Source organism: Tasmannia lanceolata, unplaced genomic scaffold (assembly GCF_043159265.1).
Source record: "Tasmannia lanceolata isolate RefF3 unplaced genomic scaffold, GAP_Taslan_0.1 ptg000007l, whole genome shotgun sequence".
NCBI lineage: Eukaryota > Viridiplantae > Streptophyta > Magnoliopsida > Canellales > Winteraceae > Tasmannia > Tasmannia lanceolata.
Genome location: NW_027518684.1, coordinates 13250678 through 13267611, shown reverse-complemented (window position 1 = coordinate 13267611; position 16934 = coordinate 13250678). Strand labels below are relative to the sequence as shown.

The 16934-nt window shown below is 39.4% G+C and overlaps 1 protein-coding gene across 4 annotated transcripts; it reads left to right on the top strand.

The window, feature by feature from the left end:
- The first annotated feature begins 6923 nt into the window (after positions 1 to 6923).
- Positions 6924 to 16730, top strand: LOC143881975 (uncharacterized). Of its 4 annotated transcripts, none has more exons than XM_077385341.1 (5): positions 6924 to 7382; positions 7680 to 7753; positions 8390 to 8445; positions 9205 to 9979; positions 15640 to 16730. In XM_077385341.1, the coding sequence occupies exons 4-5, from the start codon at positions 9211 to 9213 to the stop codon at positions 15693 to 15695; spliced, it is 825 nt and encodes a 274-aa protein (XP_077241456.1). In that variant the 5' UTR covers positions 6924 to 7382; positions 7680 to 7753; positions 8390 to 8445; positions 9205 to 9210; the 3' UTR covers positions 15696 to 16730. The 4 variants fall into 4 exon arrangements, 3 of the variants coding, with proteins under 3 accessions (XP_077241456.1, XP_077241455.1, XP_077241454.1); XM_077385340.1 differs by having other exon boundaries at positions 6938 to 7382; positions 7597 to 7753; XM_077385339.1 differs by having other exon boundaries at positions 6979 to 7382; positions 7594 to 7753.
- Positions 16731 to 16934: the final 204 nt, after the last annotated feature.

Here is a 16934-nt window from a genome sequence, read left to right as displayed (position 1 = left end):
TCCTAAAAATAACTGCATATATCTTGGAAGGAAAGAGAAGAGCTGACAAAAAGTACTGATAAGGGTCACTTGTTGAATGATCCAAACCATTTAGAACTGCCCAGTGTGAATGGAATTCATGAATTATTGAGCAAATGCTTCCTTACGCCTTTGTCCCTTCAGACTTTTCTTTGCATCCATCGTCTAAAAGGCTCTGTTTGGATTGCATGAATTTTTAGGGAAAGGAAGATTTTTTTTCTAAATTTCACTACTTATTTTAACACATGAAAAAGATAACTTGAGCCAACCCTATTCAATTTTACTCAGAGGGACCTTCAATTTATGATAACATCCCTCTAAATTAATCATAATCACATTATTTCCCATTACATCATGGCGATAAATAATTTTCCCAAGAGAAATTTTTCTATCAAAAATGTTTTTCTTGCAATCCAAATAGGATGCGTTCATCCTTTTTTCTTCCGCTTGGTGTTTCAGTCCTGAGTACGGGCGGGCATGGTTCGGGTCCAACCCGAAGAACCGAACCAAATTAACCGCCCTCTTTGGTTGGGTTCCAAAAATAGGTGATTGGTTCAGTCCTGGGTACTCCCAGTACCCCAGAACCGAACCAACTCTAACCATGTCCACCCCTAGTCCTGAGTGGAGGCCTACTTAGGTATTTGACTAGGTGGAACAAGCCTGGTATAGGATAGGTTTAAATGGTCTAATCTAGCGTGTTCCAATAGCTTTGGAGCTTTTGGCGTATTGGTTAGGTACTTAATACTTGGAGAGAGGACAAAACGGTGAAACGGTGGAAGCTAGAGAATGAAGTGCTTCAAAACAGCAGGCAAAAAAAAAATCCCGATTTTGTAGGGATATGGGGAAATGTGTGGAAATGAGGGGGTTTATTGAATGGAAGTTCCCTTTTCTTGTATTCTTTCTCATTCTTTGCAATGTGAAAAAGAGAGAAGCCGTGCGTGTTTGATATTTTCAAAATATTTTTACTTTTGATTTATTTATTATTATTATTTTAATGGCAAAGAATTATATTAATGATACTAAAAAACAAGGGGAAACCCAGCGATCGAGATGATCAAAGGAAAACGAAACAAGATCAAACTATCACGAGGATACAACTCAAGGGAGGAGGAAATCAAATAATACCAGCTCCGACCTAGAGCACCCTTCGCTAGCTAACATGGCGGCCTCAGTGTTAGCTGATCTCCTAACACAGTAAAATGATATAGCAAGACCCACCACTCGGTCGGATATTTCATCCATCCATCGAGCAAACCTCCAAGGAGGAGATGATGAACTTCCAACTGCTTAATCACATTTAAAGAATCACCCTCCACTACAACCTTGTTTCACCGGCATTGCTTCAACATCAATATTCCATTGTGCGCCGCCCGCATCTCCGCCTCATTTGAATTGGCTACCCGAAGGATTTTCGCCAATTCCCGTCGGTCCAGGATTGCCCAAACTTGATCCGGTCCAAGGTTTACTTTTAATTTATTCAAGGGGACACCTTTTGTGATGTGATATTTCTATTCAGAAGACACTTTTGCTGTTAACGGCTATCTGGTTCAATCGAAGTAGTACCTTCATGTCTTTTTATTCTCTATATAAGAAGGCTTAGGCTCTCATTTCATTATAATCTTTTTTGAATTGTGGTTTTACTTCCAATTTTTTTTATACTACACTTCTTTTTTCTTTCTCTATTATGAGCATAGTGGTTGCTATTGAACTTGGGTGCAGCCCTCAATCATAGCACAGGCATCTAGATCTTTACTTCCTAGTAGCTCTACTTGTCCTAAAATTTTCTGTCTCTCATTTCTATACCTTATTCTTTTTTCCTTTTGTATTTCTCACTTTGATTAGTTGTGTCTTCACTCTTGATCATTCATTATACAAAATTCGTCCCAACACTACGGAGAATGGCTTTCCAAGTCGCTCTAATTAAGAATCCTTTTTTTATTGTCTTTCTTGAAAATGAACTCATTTTTAGCATAAGACAAACAAAGGTGTGTAAATGCTGTCAAAAGGGGTGCTAATATCAACTCAGTTCAAGAATGTAAATAATATTCTCGTAAAAAAATTTGAATATGAATTCATTTCTTCTTCTTTTTTTACCGTCTTTCCACCAACAGAAATGGTACAGGTCTTAAAAGGGTAAAAGCAGAAAAGGGTAAAAAAGAAAAAGAAAGTACCGCATAATTACCCGTACGTGGGGTTAGAATACTAACAGTTGAAGGTACGTACGGTGGGCGGTGAAATGGTAAAATGAGAACGTGGAGAAGGGTAAAGATGACATGACATCAGCGCCCCGTGAGGAGGGTGTGGTCATGATTATGCGGGATTTAGTAATGGAAAATACCACACATGCGGGGTGAAAAATTTTCACCTTTTTCTTTTCAACCCCTCTTTTCAGGTCTGAAATTTCAAAAGTCAGGCAGAAATGGTTATTCTGACAAAACGATTGGAGGATTTGATATCTCCAACCCTTTTACAAGCATGTTAAAAATAATAATTAAATAGAGCGTTGGAAGGTGACACTAGAAGGAAATTGAGATAAATGGGAAATATTTATTTCAAGAGGGGTGTCCCATATCATGTTAGGGGTCATATCACACTTTTTTTTTTGATAGGTAAGATGGGGTTAAGCAGGACCCGACCAGATATATTAATAAAAACAACAAAAGAGATTACATGAAGCTCGAGAACAAACCCATGAACATGTAGGGGAAAACAAAGGAAATACACGCCAAAACAAACATAAGACCCCCCTAGAAAACGGAAAACAGAAACAACAACACCATACAACTGAACTCATGAAAAGAAATCAGCGCTCTAATCACAGAGAGATTGATCAGCCTAATCACAAGCTCCTCCCAAGGGATAGTTTGGAGAGGGAAGGAATGCCATAGGTTGGAGGGGAGAGGAAGGCAAGGAAGGGCGACTTGCCTTTCTTCCTACGAACATTTTGCCATGGTCCCTGATATGAATTTGGAGAGCTTTCATCATGAACAACTTGATGCTGAAAGCCATCAATAGAGGGAGGCGGATCAGAGTCAGGGACATCGAGAGCAGCAAACCGATTGCCATAAACCGGGAGATGAGGAGAGGTAACCTTGGGTCATATCACACTTATCAAGCAAAGATATAGGAAAATATGATTATGAGGCACCTTTTGTCTGTGAAAGGTAGAAATAACTGAGTGGGCGCATAAATATCACACTAACTTATTATTAAGAATATGTTATAAGGGATTTACTAAGACCATCGCAAAAGGCATTTTGAGGACCGGCATGAGAGGGGGCAGCCTAATACGCTCACCTTTTGTCTTATTCAGTTAATTTGTCCTATGTGGCTGCTTTGTCATGCAACAGCTGGTCCGCAATGTAATGGACTAATGGGCCTAGCAAATCCCATGTTATAAATATGGGATTTGCGAGGCAATTTCGTAGAAAGCCGATTTTGTCTTATTCATGTAATTCATCTGAGGTGATTTTTCTCTAATGCACAAGTGACCTGAGAATTTGGGTTTCCTCGAAATTGCCTAGCGAATCCCTATAAATTTCCTCGGAATTTTTCTCTAATACAATGTATGTTTCGGATTAGTTTCCCAAAGGCCTTAACCAATTGAGCTAGAGGTTGAAAGTGATTTTCCTACTTGAAAATAGCTTTATTTTCTTGGAAAGACAAAAAATAGTTCTGGAGTCGTGAGCAAGTTGGTGAAATATTATTAAGTGGTATAGTTGTGAGGGCTGTTAGGAAGCTCAGTGACACAGGTGTGTCTTCCTAGCAACTCTTTCCCCTAAAAAGGATGCATCTACATAGAATTATAGAAATCACTTTTTCTCATTTTCCTTTAAAAGTCAGGTACTTTCCCGTAGTTGAGATAGGGAGATGATATTTTTCACCCTCTGCAGTACGCATTCGCCCCCCTGTTAACGTGATTTGACGTCAAAAAGCGTTCAAGGTTCCTACTGTTCAAGTTATAAGTGGGCGGATGCATTCTGGAGAGGGGTGAAGATATCTATGCAAATGAGATTTTCAAAAATCGCAACAGTCTTTGCTTTATTATTTTTTCTCCATTTCCCCCTTTGGCTGGAATACTTCGAAAGCGGCTTTCACTCTTTTCCCGCTCGGACGACCGTACTAGTGTACTACCTTATTTTGTGAAGATAATAGTTAAAGGTTTTCCCATCTCTATTAAACCAAGCTAACTGGGCCCACTCTTAAATAGTTGAATGTCAGATACCTTTAGGGCCCGTTTGGATGCCGAAAAGATTTTGATTTGGAACTCTCACATTTGCAGCCCTTTTTGCGTTGACATTGGGATCCCCGATCAAATCCTTAAATTTCCAATTCAGCGACTCACAGTGAAAAAAATCAGATTTCCAAAAAGCTGTGGAAATGAGAAATTGAAAATCCACAAATCTGGTAGTTTCTCCTTCACCCTCTTGGCTCCTCAACCTCTCCCCTGCAGCAGGAATTGCCCCGTTCCCTCTCTGTCTCCTTTAACATGAGCTGGCAGAGATCTATTCATTTGTACTGAAAACTCAATTCTAAATCCTAATATAAAATATGAGGTATCCAAACGGTCCCTTAATTTAGTTTCGCTTTACAAAAACATACCTACAATTTCCCAAAATTTGCAAGGAAGCTGACATCATGCACCCCATGTTTTGTTGCCAGACACCCTCTTGTATGAATATTTACATTTGTTCAAGACAATCAACTACCAGGCCCCACTAGGGATGGATCTTTTTGCCAAAATCCCCTTCATTTGATGATCCTAATCTTTGAATCGGGGAGATTTTTTTGCTAAGGACATGTTTGACAACCATGAAAAAATATTACATGAAATATTTGATGGGTGAGTCCATGAGAGAAGGGTGGGAGTCTAGGAGAGGAAAAGATTTGAGAGCGTCAGTGTGAGGGGAGCATGCAAAGCCCATGAAAATAGGGGGGGGGGGAAACTTAATTTTAAGTAAGCATATTTTTTCACAATTTTTAGGGATTTCTCATCATGACAACACTTTTGTCCCCTCTCTATCTCTCTCTGACCTTTCTTTTTGGAAAAAGTCATTTGTAATTCAAAATTACAAATGATTGACCCTTTTATCTTCTTATGGTTTTATCTCTCTGTGAACCACTTTTTTTTTTTTTTTTAGTGGTCTGTATAGCCAAAATTTGAAGTTCCCTCCAGATCTCTAAGTGAAAAACCCTTAGTTCCACATGGGAAGTTTGAGTAGATCCACTTCTTCTTGTCTTGTGAATGAGAAGAGGAGAAATGAGGTTCTACGCGCATGGGCCACCCATTAGGCTCGATGAGCTTTTGAACACACCGCACACACGCGTAAGCTTTTAGAGACATATGGGTTTCCACGCAAGGCCCATCATTATAATGGTTCAAATGCTTGCCACATGAACGTAGGAGATGGCAACCCTAAGGCCATGTTTGGATACCCACAAGATTTAGATTTTAATTTCTCACATTTGGCAGTTGAGATTTGGTCATGGATCAAATCCTTAAATTTCCAAATCAGCCACAATAGTGAAAAAAGATCTGATTTTCAAATCTGTTGCAAGACATTGTTTGGAAATCAATATTTGTGGCAATTACCTTCTTCCTCGCTGCTCCTCGACCTTTCTCAGCAGCAGCAAGACGTCCCTCCCTCTTGCTCTCGTTAGACCCGGCAAAATGGCACCCGTACCGGCGGGTACACCCGGCCCGTAGCAAAATTTGCAGGTACGGGTACCAATTTTGTTACCCGTAAAAAAAAGAAGAAGACCCGCACCCATGACCAACGGGTGGGTCTGGGTCGGGCCCTCGTGCCCTTGGATTACCTGTCAAAACTAGGGTTAGCTTTTGACACTGATGTAGTTCAGAAATATAGATAAATTTCTTAGCTTTCTTAAAGTAAGGAATGGATCACATGTGTAATTTTAGTTTGACACCGAAGTAGATCTGTGTAATTTCTCAGCTATGTAAATCTATGTATTAATGTAGTATACTAATTTGTGTAAAAAAACATATGATCCAATAATATTAGTATACTTTACTATGTAAATCTGTGTATTTTTTAGGGAAAATATTAGTATACTGCAATAATACATCAATAATACATAGCTTATGAGCGTCTCCCTTCCCCCTTTCATTGCACTATCACTATCTTTTCTTAGTGAACGGACGGACTGTTGCATGAGAGAGCAGCCACCTGTCATGAATTGAATGAATAAGACAAAATGAGTGCTCTATGTGGTTGCTCTCTCATGTAACAGCCCACCCGCGAAATGCCTTTTGCGATGATCCATAGCAAATCCCCTTTTCTCAATTGACCATAATATTTACCTAATGGGTGCTAAACTTACGATTCAAGAAAGGGGTGCTAAACTTAATACAATAGAAAATGGGATTATGAGTACAATATCTGCCGTTGATTTTTTATGGGATTATGGTCCATAGAAAATTAAATCGTCATTGCCGCAAAAGGTTTTTTTTTTTTAAAAAAAAAAATTAAATATATATTTGCTAGGTTACCAGCAAGTTGGGTCTGGGCTAGTGAAAAACCTACCCGTAAAACCATGGGTATTTTTTACCCGTACCTGCTGGGTACGCACCCGCGCGGGTCATAACCGTACACGCACGGGTTACCCGTATGCCAGGTCTAGCTCTTGTACAACATGAGCACGAAGATGATTGATTTATTTTGTATCCAAAACTCAAATCCAAATACAAATACAAAAACATAAGGTATCCAAACGTGGCCTTAACTGCATTCTTGCCTTTGTTAGCACTTATAAGGGAAATGATTTCAGCGCTCCAATGTTTTGATAAACATGAGCTCCCATGTTTGTCGTGTATATACACTTTCACAATCCTTATAAGGGAAATGATTTCAGCGCTCCCACGACAAACATGGGAGCTCATGTTTATCAAAACATTGGAGCGGTGAAATCATTTCCCTTATAAAGATTGTTAGGGCCTGTTCAGTTGTGCCGTGAAACGGAAAAGAAACGGAAATGGAGGGCCTTTTCCGTGGAAATGAACTTAAATGGTCGTTTTGTTGGCAAAAGTCAGACAGCGGAAAGCCGAAAGCGGTCGGATTTCTCGCGTCCACCTGGAATCCGATTAATCTCGGGTGGCAATGCATTTTCCGCCGTTTTGAATCCGTGAAATATAGTCGGATTCCATTTTATTTTCCGCGACTTCCGTCACAAAAAGCGCCAAATTAACTTTTGTTTGAAGACACTACGAACGAAGCCCTAAAACCCTTCTTCTCCTTCTCCTTCTCCTTCGTCTGCAACTTCAAGATCGAGGTGCGATCTCCACTCCTCGCGTCGGCTACCACCTCCTCCCTTCTGCTATCACCTCCTCCCTTCGGGTAGCACAGGTAGGCGTTGTCTCCTTCTCCTCTTTCCCTCGTTTTGCATTTTTTTTTTTTTTTTTTTTGACTTCTTGTTGGATATGCTAAGATCTGTGATTTTAAGGTATGGATAGATATATTTTTATTTGGAATCTTTCGATCTAACCCCTTTTCCATTTCTTCTCCATTTTTCTGCGTTTTCTTTATTTTCTGTGTTATTTTTTTTCGATTTTTTCAGCAGAACCTGTTTATTTTATTCCTTTTTCTTCGGAGATTTGGATTTTTGGTGTCTCAATTGGCTGAATCGCATGCGCAACTGAACAGACCCATACAACTTCATCTTCTACCTCTCGTCGGCGGAAACTCCACTCCTCGCGCTCTTCCTCGGCAAGAAACAGGTATGCCTCATCTCTTTCTCCTCTACCCCTCTTTTTTTTTTTAAAATATTTTTGGGGCTATATACTCTGTTCTTATGCCTTGGTCTATGTTTTTTTGTTCTTCAATCTTTGTTTATTTTTTATTTTTTGTTTTTTTGCTTCAATCTATCGATTTTTTGAGGGATTTTTTTTGGGGCTTGGATCCTTCGTGGGCTTGAATCTTTATTTTTTGGGCGTGATTTTGGGTTATCCTTTGCTAATTTTTTTACCCTAAAGCCAGGGTTATCCTTGTGGTTTTCGGATATTTGTAGATTTAAGTTTTTCCTAATTTTTTTGGGGCTTAGATACTATCACGTCTGTTTTTCTGTTTTTTCCAGGGGCTTGGATACTACCACATCATTTTGTGCTGGGGCTTAGAAGACATGTTTTCTGTTTTTGGATATTAGAAGACATGTTTTGTTGGATCCGATAGAAAATCAGATTTATAGTGTATTGGTATGGAATTTAAAACTAGGGTTTTGCATATGATTTTGATCTTGGTATTGTAATGATGGATGTGGTGGAGGGATGGTTTGTGAATGGATGTTAATGTAAGATTGTGGAGGGATGGCTTCCTGTTAATCCTTTCATTCATTTTTGCTCTTCTCTGTCTTGCAGGTTGTTCGTGTCCTCATCTGAGCTTCCTTTTCAAGAACTTTTCCATTTTTTGCAAGGTAATCAACACTCACACTTAATTTCTTCCCTTTCATTTCTATTATAAATGTATTTACGTAGATGTGCTTGTATGTGTTTGGAGGATGGTTATGGAAGTATATGGATGGATGGATGGATGGATTGTTTGTGTGTGTTTTGTTTGTGATTGTGTTATGGATGGATGGGTTGTTTATGGAGGGAGGGTTTATGGATGGATGGATTGTTTGTGTCTCTTATTTGTGATTGTGTCATGGATGGTTTTGGAGGGATGGGTTGTGGATGCATGGAATGTTTATGGAGGGAGGGTTTATGAATGGATGGATTGTTTGTGTGTGTCTTGTTTGTGATTGTGTTATGGATGGATATGGATGGTTTTAGAGGGATGGATTGTTTATGGAGGGAGGGTTTATGGATGGATGGATTATTTGTGCGTGTCTTGTTTGTGATTGTGTTATGGATGGTTTTGGAGGGATGGATTGTTTACGGAGGGAGGGTTTATGAATGGGGTTGTGCGTGTGTTGTTTGGATGTGCTTGGATGGATGGATGGATGGTTTATTGAGGGGTTGTTTATGGAAGGATAGGTTATGGATGGATGGTTTATGGAGTGGTTGTTTATGGAAGGATGTGTGATTTGTGGAGAGTTTTATGGAGGGAGGGGGTTTATGGATGGTTTTATGGAGGGAGGGTTTATGGATGTGTGATTGTTTGTGGTTGTGTTTAAGATGCCTTGTTTTTTATTGTGTTGTCATTTCCATTGACTTATTAACTTCTTATTTAGAGTAAGATGCCCCGTCGTCCTATAAGGAGGAGGAAGAAAGAGTTGATGCGAAGAGATGAGTTGAAGCGTAGGAATAAGCTAGTTGGGCAAGCAGTCGCACTACTAATGGCTGCTGCTGCTGCTATGTTAGTACTTTGGAAAGAGTACTACGAAAAGTATCTTCTCAGAGCTCCCTATGAAAGCAATTACTTAACGCGTCGTACGTTCATTTCTTTTGTCATCGATTCAGATGAACATTGTCATAACTTGCTACGGATGAACGTCAGCTGCTTTCGTCAATTTGTTGAAATATTTAAACGGGCGAGAACTCTACAAGATACAATCCATTGTAAGGTGGAGGAGCAAGTTGCCATCTTCTTGCATATTGTGGCACATAATCAGAGGGTTAGGACTATTAGAGCATGTGCTAGACGTTCAGGGGCAACTGTTTCTACGTATTTCAACAAAGTACTAAAGGCAATTTTGGGTATGCAAGATTTCTTCATCAAACCACCGACAGGTGAGACACCATCGCAGATTGAGGGGAATCCAAGGTGGATGCCATATTTCAAGGATTGCATCGGTGCAATAGACGGGACATACATACGTGCTAAAGTACGTATTGAAGACAAACCTGCCTACTTTTGTCGTAAGCATTTTGCTCAAAATGTTTTGGCGGCCTGTGACTTTGACTTAAAATTCACATATATCCTAGCCGGATGGGAGGGTTCGACTTCCGATTCGAGAGTGTTAGCGGATGCATTAACAAGAGCTGAGAAGATTCCACTTATTCCAGGTACATTGTATATGACATAGTTACATTCTAGTAAAGAAGTTCCCACTTATTACTAGTTGCTGATAGAGAATCTTTTTTTATTTGTAGGAAAGTTTTACCTCGGTGCGTTTTTTTTTTATTCTGTCTTTTATTCTGTGCGTTTTTTTATACGCATTGGTCTTACAGGAATTAGGATATTAGATATAACAAACATGCTATTGGTCTGAAAGGTTATATTCTCTGCCCTGGAATTGGACGATTAAAAGATTTGTGGTAAATTCGTGATGGGTTGGTTCATATTCGTGTTTGTGTTTTGTTTTATCTGGTGTAACATTGGGTAGATTGATTCATGAGACACGTCGGTTGAATGGTTTTGAGATGATTTCATTTGTAGGTAGTCCCTTGATTAAAAATGTATTAACACACTGAGTATATTATTGATGTACGAAGAGTGTTTGATAAAATGCGTTAAAGAGATTTTGTCTTCTATCAAAATGGTAATCAACATCAATCAAACAACAGAATTTAGAATTCCAGGAAACATAAGGATTTCAACCAAGGGAGAACAAGGAAGCTTTCTTTAGAGATGAATGTATTTGTGCGTAGTTCTTTGATTAAAAATATATTTGTACATTGATTCTATTATTGATGCACGAAGAGTGTTCGGTAAAATGCCTCAAAGAGATTTTGTCTTCAATCAAAATGGTAATCAACGTCTACCAAACGACAGAAATTACAATTCCATGAAACATAAGAATGCCAACCAAGCAGGAATGAGGAAGCTTTCTTTTGAGGTTTATTGCAGAGGAGAAACTTGTTTTAATCTCTGATGCATCAACCCAACAAAATCAGGGGAGATCCCATGGAAACCCAAAAAATTCCACATAGAAATTTCGAATATTTCAATGAGAAATCACATTCAATGAAGAGAAGATTGGCTGTAAAGTACGTGATATCTGCTAGCTATGAGTTGGGGTTCTTCCATTCTTGATGTTATTTTTTCTTCCACCTTTGGTCCTCATTTGTAAATGGGGTTAACCCACTGTTTAAAACCTCCCCGAGTTAATTGTCGACTTGCATGAGTTGACTCTCTTTACCTTGGCCATGTTCTTGTCCAAGTCCGAGTTTTGCCCTGTGCCCCTACCAAATCAATCAAACCTCCTTTGATTGGCCCAAGTTAATGAAACATGTACTTCGTCAATCGTTAACTCGCCCATGTCGACTCCCTTTAACCTTGGTTGATTTTTCCATTGGAGTACTGAAAATTTTGGTGAAACAACTCAGTATCATTTGAGTTTCCTGTTCTTTATCCATAGATCATATCAGTTTGACTATATCTCTATTTAATAGTTTTAATTTATCGAATTATTCGTTAATTTATTCCTTCAGAAGAGTGACATAGTGGATTCATATGTCATGTTCATTTGCCAAGCTCATCTTTATTTCATTTATTTTTTGAGTGAGAGAAGTTTTACAAATAATCAATCATTATTTCACAGTGACTGTTGGTAAGCTAGCTTGTTACTGACGCTTTTGGATGTGCAACAATATTGCAACCAAGGCCTTTTTTAGATAAACAGTCAAAAGAAGGACCAACATGTAATTTGGGTTTGCACTTAAGCACACCCTACAAGTTTTCCATATAACAACACACTATTAATATACAACATTCCACACCTGAAGTTGGTTATTATGCCAATACATTTGATTTGGGAATAACATGTAAAATCGTCTAATCAGAAAAAAGAAGAAGACATCTTTGAGTCTGTTGATCTCATGGAAAAAAAACGACTAGGAAGTAGAGATGAAGTGTCTAAGAATGGTTTTTAGATGGTTTGAAGCCATTTCGAGGTTGAGGCAGTCCTTGATCTCGATGAGCAGACCTCAGATTTTGGGTTCTTCATATTTTTTTTCTAAGGGCTGTGCCGGGAAACCTTGTCCCAAGCAGACTTTTCATGTATTTTTCCCATGATCAATAACCATGATCAATAATGTTCTCTATTATTGCTCATAAAGAAAAAGATCCTCCCTAAGTCCATCTGATCACATCCTTGTCCTAAGTAGACTTTGTCATATTCCCTGTTTCACATTAAGATTACCACCCTGCCTGCCACTGTTTATTATAGAAAATAAGGTAGATATACACCACTATATCCATTTTGGTTTCATACCATACCCATACTTCCTAGTGCCAACACAAGGACCAGCCATTCAATACAATCATAAGCTTTGTCTTTCTCCAGGTCAATCCTAATGAGCATACTCTCAAAACCAGGTTTGTATGCTGCATCCATTACCGTATTAGCCATCAACACCGTGTCTCAGATTAGATCTCTCATAATGAAACTCTGGTTGGGCTCAACTAAGTGACCCATGACACAGCCCAGGAAGCAGCAATCTAGCCATAATCTAGCCATTATCTTGTAAACATGCTAACAAGGCCAATGGGTTGGCTCCCATGTCAGTTGAATTCTTGGCTATAGGAATAAAAGCAATTACAGAGGCATGGATAGAGCCATTCAAAAAAGAAAAAAAAGGAGGGTTGTATTTCTTTGGAAAGAAAAGATTGCTCACTCAACTTTAGAGAAAGGAGCTTCCAGATCCGATCTCAAATCCTCTTCCAACCAGGGGAATCCTTATCTGTCACGCACTGGGAGAATCCTTATCTGTCACGCACTGGGAATCATCCAATTCAAACATATTCTTTAATAAAATATTGATAATACTCATCCCTCACATTTCTGAAAGTTGATATATTGAGCTTCCAACCATCAAATATTGTAATAATTTCTTTGTCCATTTGATAGTATATGGACGATGGATGAGTCTCAGAGTGTTCTTATCTTCATCGACTAACAAAGTTGCCTTGGACCTCTAAGAGGCTTCTTGCAATATTGATAATGAATTTTTTTTTTTTGGGTAATTTATTCTCTATTATTTCTTTCTTTGTCTTGGCGGAGGACAAAGAGAATGAGACAGAGAGAGGAGAGAAATTTCCAAGTACTACTTTTCTCTTAGGTGGAGGAAACGGGTTCCATGTCAGACGGCAAGCAAGACAGAGGGTTTGCTTCTTTTTTTTCAAAACATGTAACCAAATGAGGGAGTCCATTCCATCAGGTGTAGTTTGTGCCATTTTCCAATGGAATTCCAATCAGACGGACACTAGGTTCATTTGGTTGTAAACACCCCCTGGAAAGGGGACTGGAGTGAAGTAGCACGAGTGAAGTGGTCGTGAATTGGATGGAAAGTTCACTTTCCATGGGCTGTTTGGTTGTGAAGGAAAAGTGTGGGGAAAGCATTAAATTCTCCAAACCAGGAATCGAGAAGTGGGAATTGCTGGGGAGTTAAGAAAAATGGGATTCAAAGGGGTTTATAGAAGATGGGTAATAAATGGGAAGTAAATGGGTAACAAATGAGGAGTGTCCAAATGGATTCATTTGCCAATTTCATCTTCATTTTATTTATTTGTTTTGAGCTAGAGAAGTTTTACAAATAATCAATAACTATTTCAAAGTGACACCCAAGCACACCCTACACGTTTTCCTTGTAACAACAAAGTATTAGTTTAAAACATTTCACACAAGAAGTTGGTAATTATGACAATACATTTGATTCATGATTAACATGCACAATATTCTAATTAGAGAAAAAGAGGACGGCATCTGCGTGTCTCTTGATTCCATTACGTAAAACGATTAGGTTGGATGGTGATTGCACCCCTAAGGAAGAGGGATGAAATGTCTCAGACTACTCTTTAGATGGTTTGAAACCTTTTCAGGTTGATAGGTAACTTTGGAAAAAGCATTGTGGTAAGTATGAATGTGGAGTAACCACTGATGACACCATATGCATAAATTTTGGGATCTAGTATGGAGAAGTTTGCCTATTATCTACCTTGGACTTTCTAAAACCAATAAAAATATTCCTAAATTCAGATTAAAGCACCACAATTCATAATAAATTCTTTTCTTCAATGGCCATCCTTACCCAATTTCTGGTGTGAACGACTTCTTAATTTGTGCTACATCATGTTATGTCTGCAATGTCTATTTCAGAATGGACCTGTTGTTAAGATACCCTGATGTTCGGTAATGTTTTTTGCTCCATTTTCAGCAACCTCATGTGATTGGTGAAAGTACATATGTTTAGGTTTAGTTTCAGCTGTAGATAGGTTAAGGATTATCTCATGCTAATGTGTATTTTCTCTTATATTTGTGCTACATGCCCACTGGTCAGTTAGATCACTTTTATCTCTGTAAAAGTGGGAAATGCCCACCATTGCAAGACCCTTTGGGCTCTTCTTTCATGGCTGAGAAGTCCTTCATGGGATGAGGTTTCAGAATGGACCTGTTGTTAAGATACCCTGATGTTCGGTAACGTTTTTTGCTCCATTTTCAGCAACCTCATGTGATTGGTGAAAGTACATATGTTTAGGTTTAGTTTCAGCTGTAGATAGGTAAAGGATTATCTCATGCTAATGTGTATTTTCTCTTATATTTTTGCTACATGCCCACTGGTCAGTTAGATCACTTTTATCTCTGTAAAAGTGGGAAATGCCCACCATTGCAAGACTCTTTGGGCTCTTCTTTCATGGCTGAGAAGTCCTTCATGGGGTGAGGTCTTGGCCCTTTCGTACACTGATTATAGGACAACCACTGGCTTTCCCGCCTTGGTTGCTCCTGTCCATGCATTAGCCGCGGGATCTATTGGTGAAATGGTAGCTTCCTTCTTTTTTTTTTGATGTAAATGCGCCTCTGGTTCCATTTCCAAAACTAGTGCTTGTGGTGTTTAAAAAGCATAAACCAATGAAATGAGCTCGTCTGGATGGAATCTGTGACTAATAGCTTCTTCGCAACCCTCTGGGGTTACTTGTTCCTCGCAAGTGTTAGAGGGGTTTAGCTCCCAAAATGAGGACTAAGTGTTTTTTTTTTTTTTGAACGGTGAGGACAAGATCCTCCTTGACATGGTAAAAACCTCACTTTTCCATGCAGAAACCAACATGTTGACAGAAAATAGGAATTTCCCTCTAAACTCGTGATTTGTCATCCATTAAGATGAGTGTCTGTCTTGCACAATCTAGTGTAGTGTGTACTCTAAGCTTCTCTCTCTATATATGGGTTTTACTCATCTAAGCAGAACTCTACAAGTTTATATTCAGGGGTGCTATACCTCTCTATTATGTGGATTTCAATCCACTACAGAGGAGCATAAACTCTTACATTGTCAAGTGCAGTGAGACTCTAAGTGCCTCTTCTTGGGTAAATCCCCCTTATTGTAGATGAATCACCCTCTTGACTTGGGCCTCTACCCAACAACAGATCTAACTATGGACATCATCCACATGAAATGACTGTGTCCGACTGTCCATAGTCCTTTCTTAACACACAGTGTGCCCTGTAAAACCTCTCTTCTGTCATTATTTTCCCTGCTGTTTTAAGTTGAATGCCTATAAACCCATGAGTTTCAACACTGCAGTGGGCCCATCCGTCATCCATATTTGGTGTAATCCACAATGTGGAGTCTACTGTCTACATACACTCCATAATATTACTGCATCAAGCACTCCTATGTGTGACCACTACACAGTCAGGCTTTTGAAGCCTATATTGGAGGCCCAAACACCTCAAAAGGGTGGCAGACTATTGTCCTCTCTTACTAATAGTCTCATTGCTATGCTACAGAGCCCTATGCTGTAGGTATTGAGGAAACAATGGCCACTGCAACAAATAGTTGGTGATTATGGGGGATGATCGGTTTCTAAGATTCCAAAGCAATCGTTGCGTTGACACCTACTATGCAGGTGCCATTACTGGCGACAATCTGGGTATTGTGGAAAGAAAGAAATGCGATAGTGTTGTGGCTAAAAGTTCTCAATTTATCTTTACGAAGGTCATTGCGTAATTTGCGTTGACCGTATCTTGGATTAGGGCCCTCCCCAGTTATTTGTTTTTGCGTATGACCTATGGCATGGTCTGAAAATAGTGTGCTCAGGTGGAGACCATATAGAGCACGTGACTGCAAGATGGGCTCCTCCTCTGTGGGGTTTCTTCAAGCTAAACTTCGACGGATCTAGCTTGGGAAACCCCGGCCCCGCAGGTGTGGGTGGCCTTCTATGAGATGAGGAAGGTGCAACATTGTGGGCCTTCTCAGGTCCTATCGGGATTGCAGACTCAAATGAAGCGGAGATCAGTGCTGTTCTTCAAGGCATTAGGTTTATGGAGTCGTCCGCCACGGCTAGAGTGATTGTGGAGGGAGACTCCCTCAATGTGATCTGATGGGGGAAGGGGAGCTGCTCGTTCCCATGGAGGGTTTTCCTGCTGGATTGATTAGATCATGGATCGTGTTGAGGGGTTAGAAGTATCCTTCCAACACGTGAAAAGATCGGCTAATTCGGATGCCGATAGATTGGCTAGAGGAGGAGTTTCTAGAAGGGAGGGAGCTTGAACTTTTTTATTCTCTCCCCCCCACCCGTGAAGGCTTTGTTTGTTGATTTCCTTGTTATTTCGTAGCTCTTAGTTTCTTCTTTGCTAACCTTCTCGGTCAGTTTGTACACTTCCCTCTATATTTTATTAATGCACTGCCCTTCATGAAAAAAGGATTCCAAAGCAGTAATGATGCTAGAGGAGCTTCAAAAATGTGCATGATGTTATGCTTATTTCTAATAACTTGTTATATTATCATATTATATTTTTATCTTGTAACTTGTAATGAATGGGGGGTCCGATGTGATAAAAATTTCAGGAAAGTATTGAAGTTAAATTTTTTTGGTTGACATTTTCTTAGTAATGCTATGCTTGTTATCCACTACTAGAGCACTCATTAGTTTACAAGTGGTCCTACTGGATTTTGGGCATTGGGCCCTCCATCTTAGCCCCACTAACAGATCACTGATTATTATACATGTGGGTCCATTTTTTTTGCTATTAGGCCTTCTATGTAAGCCTCGGCCTCAATAGTATATAACTCACTACTATAG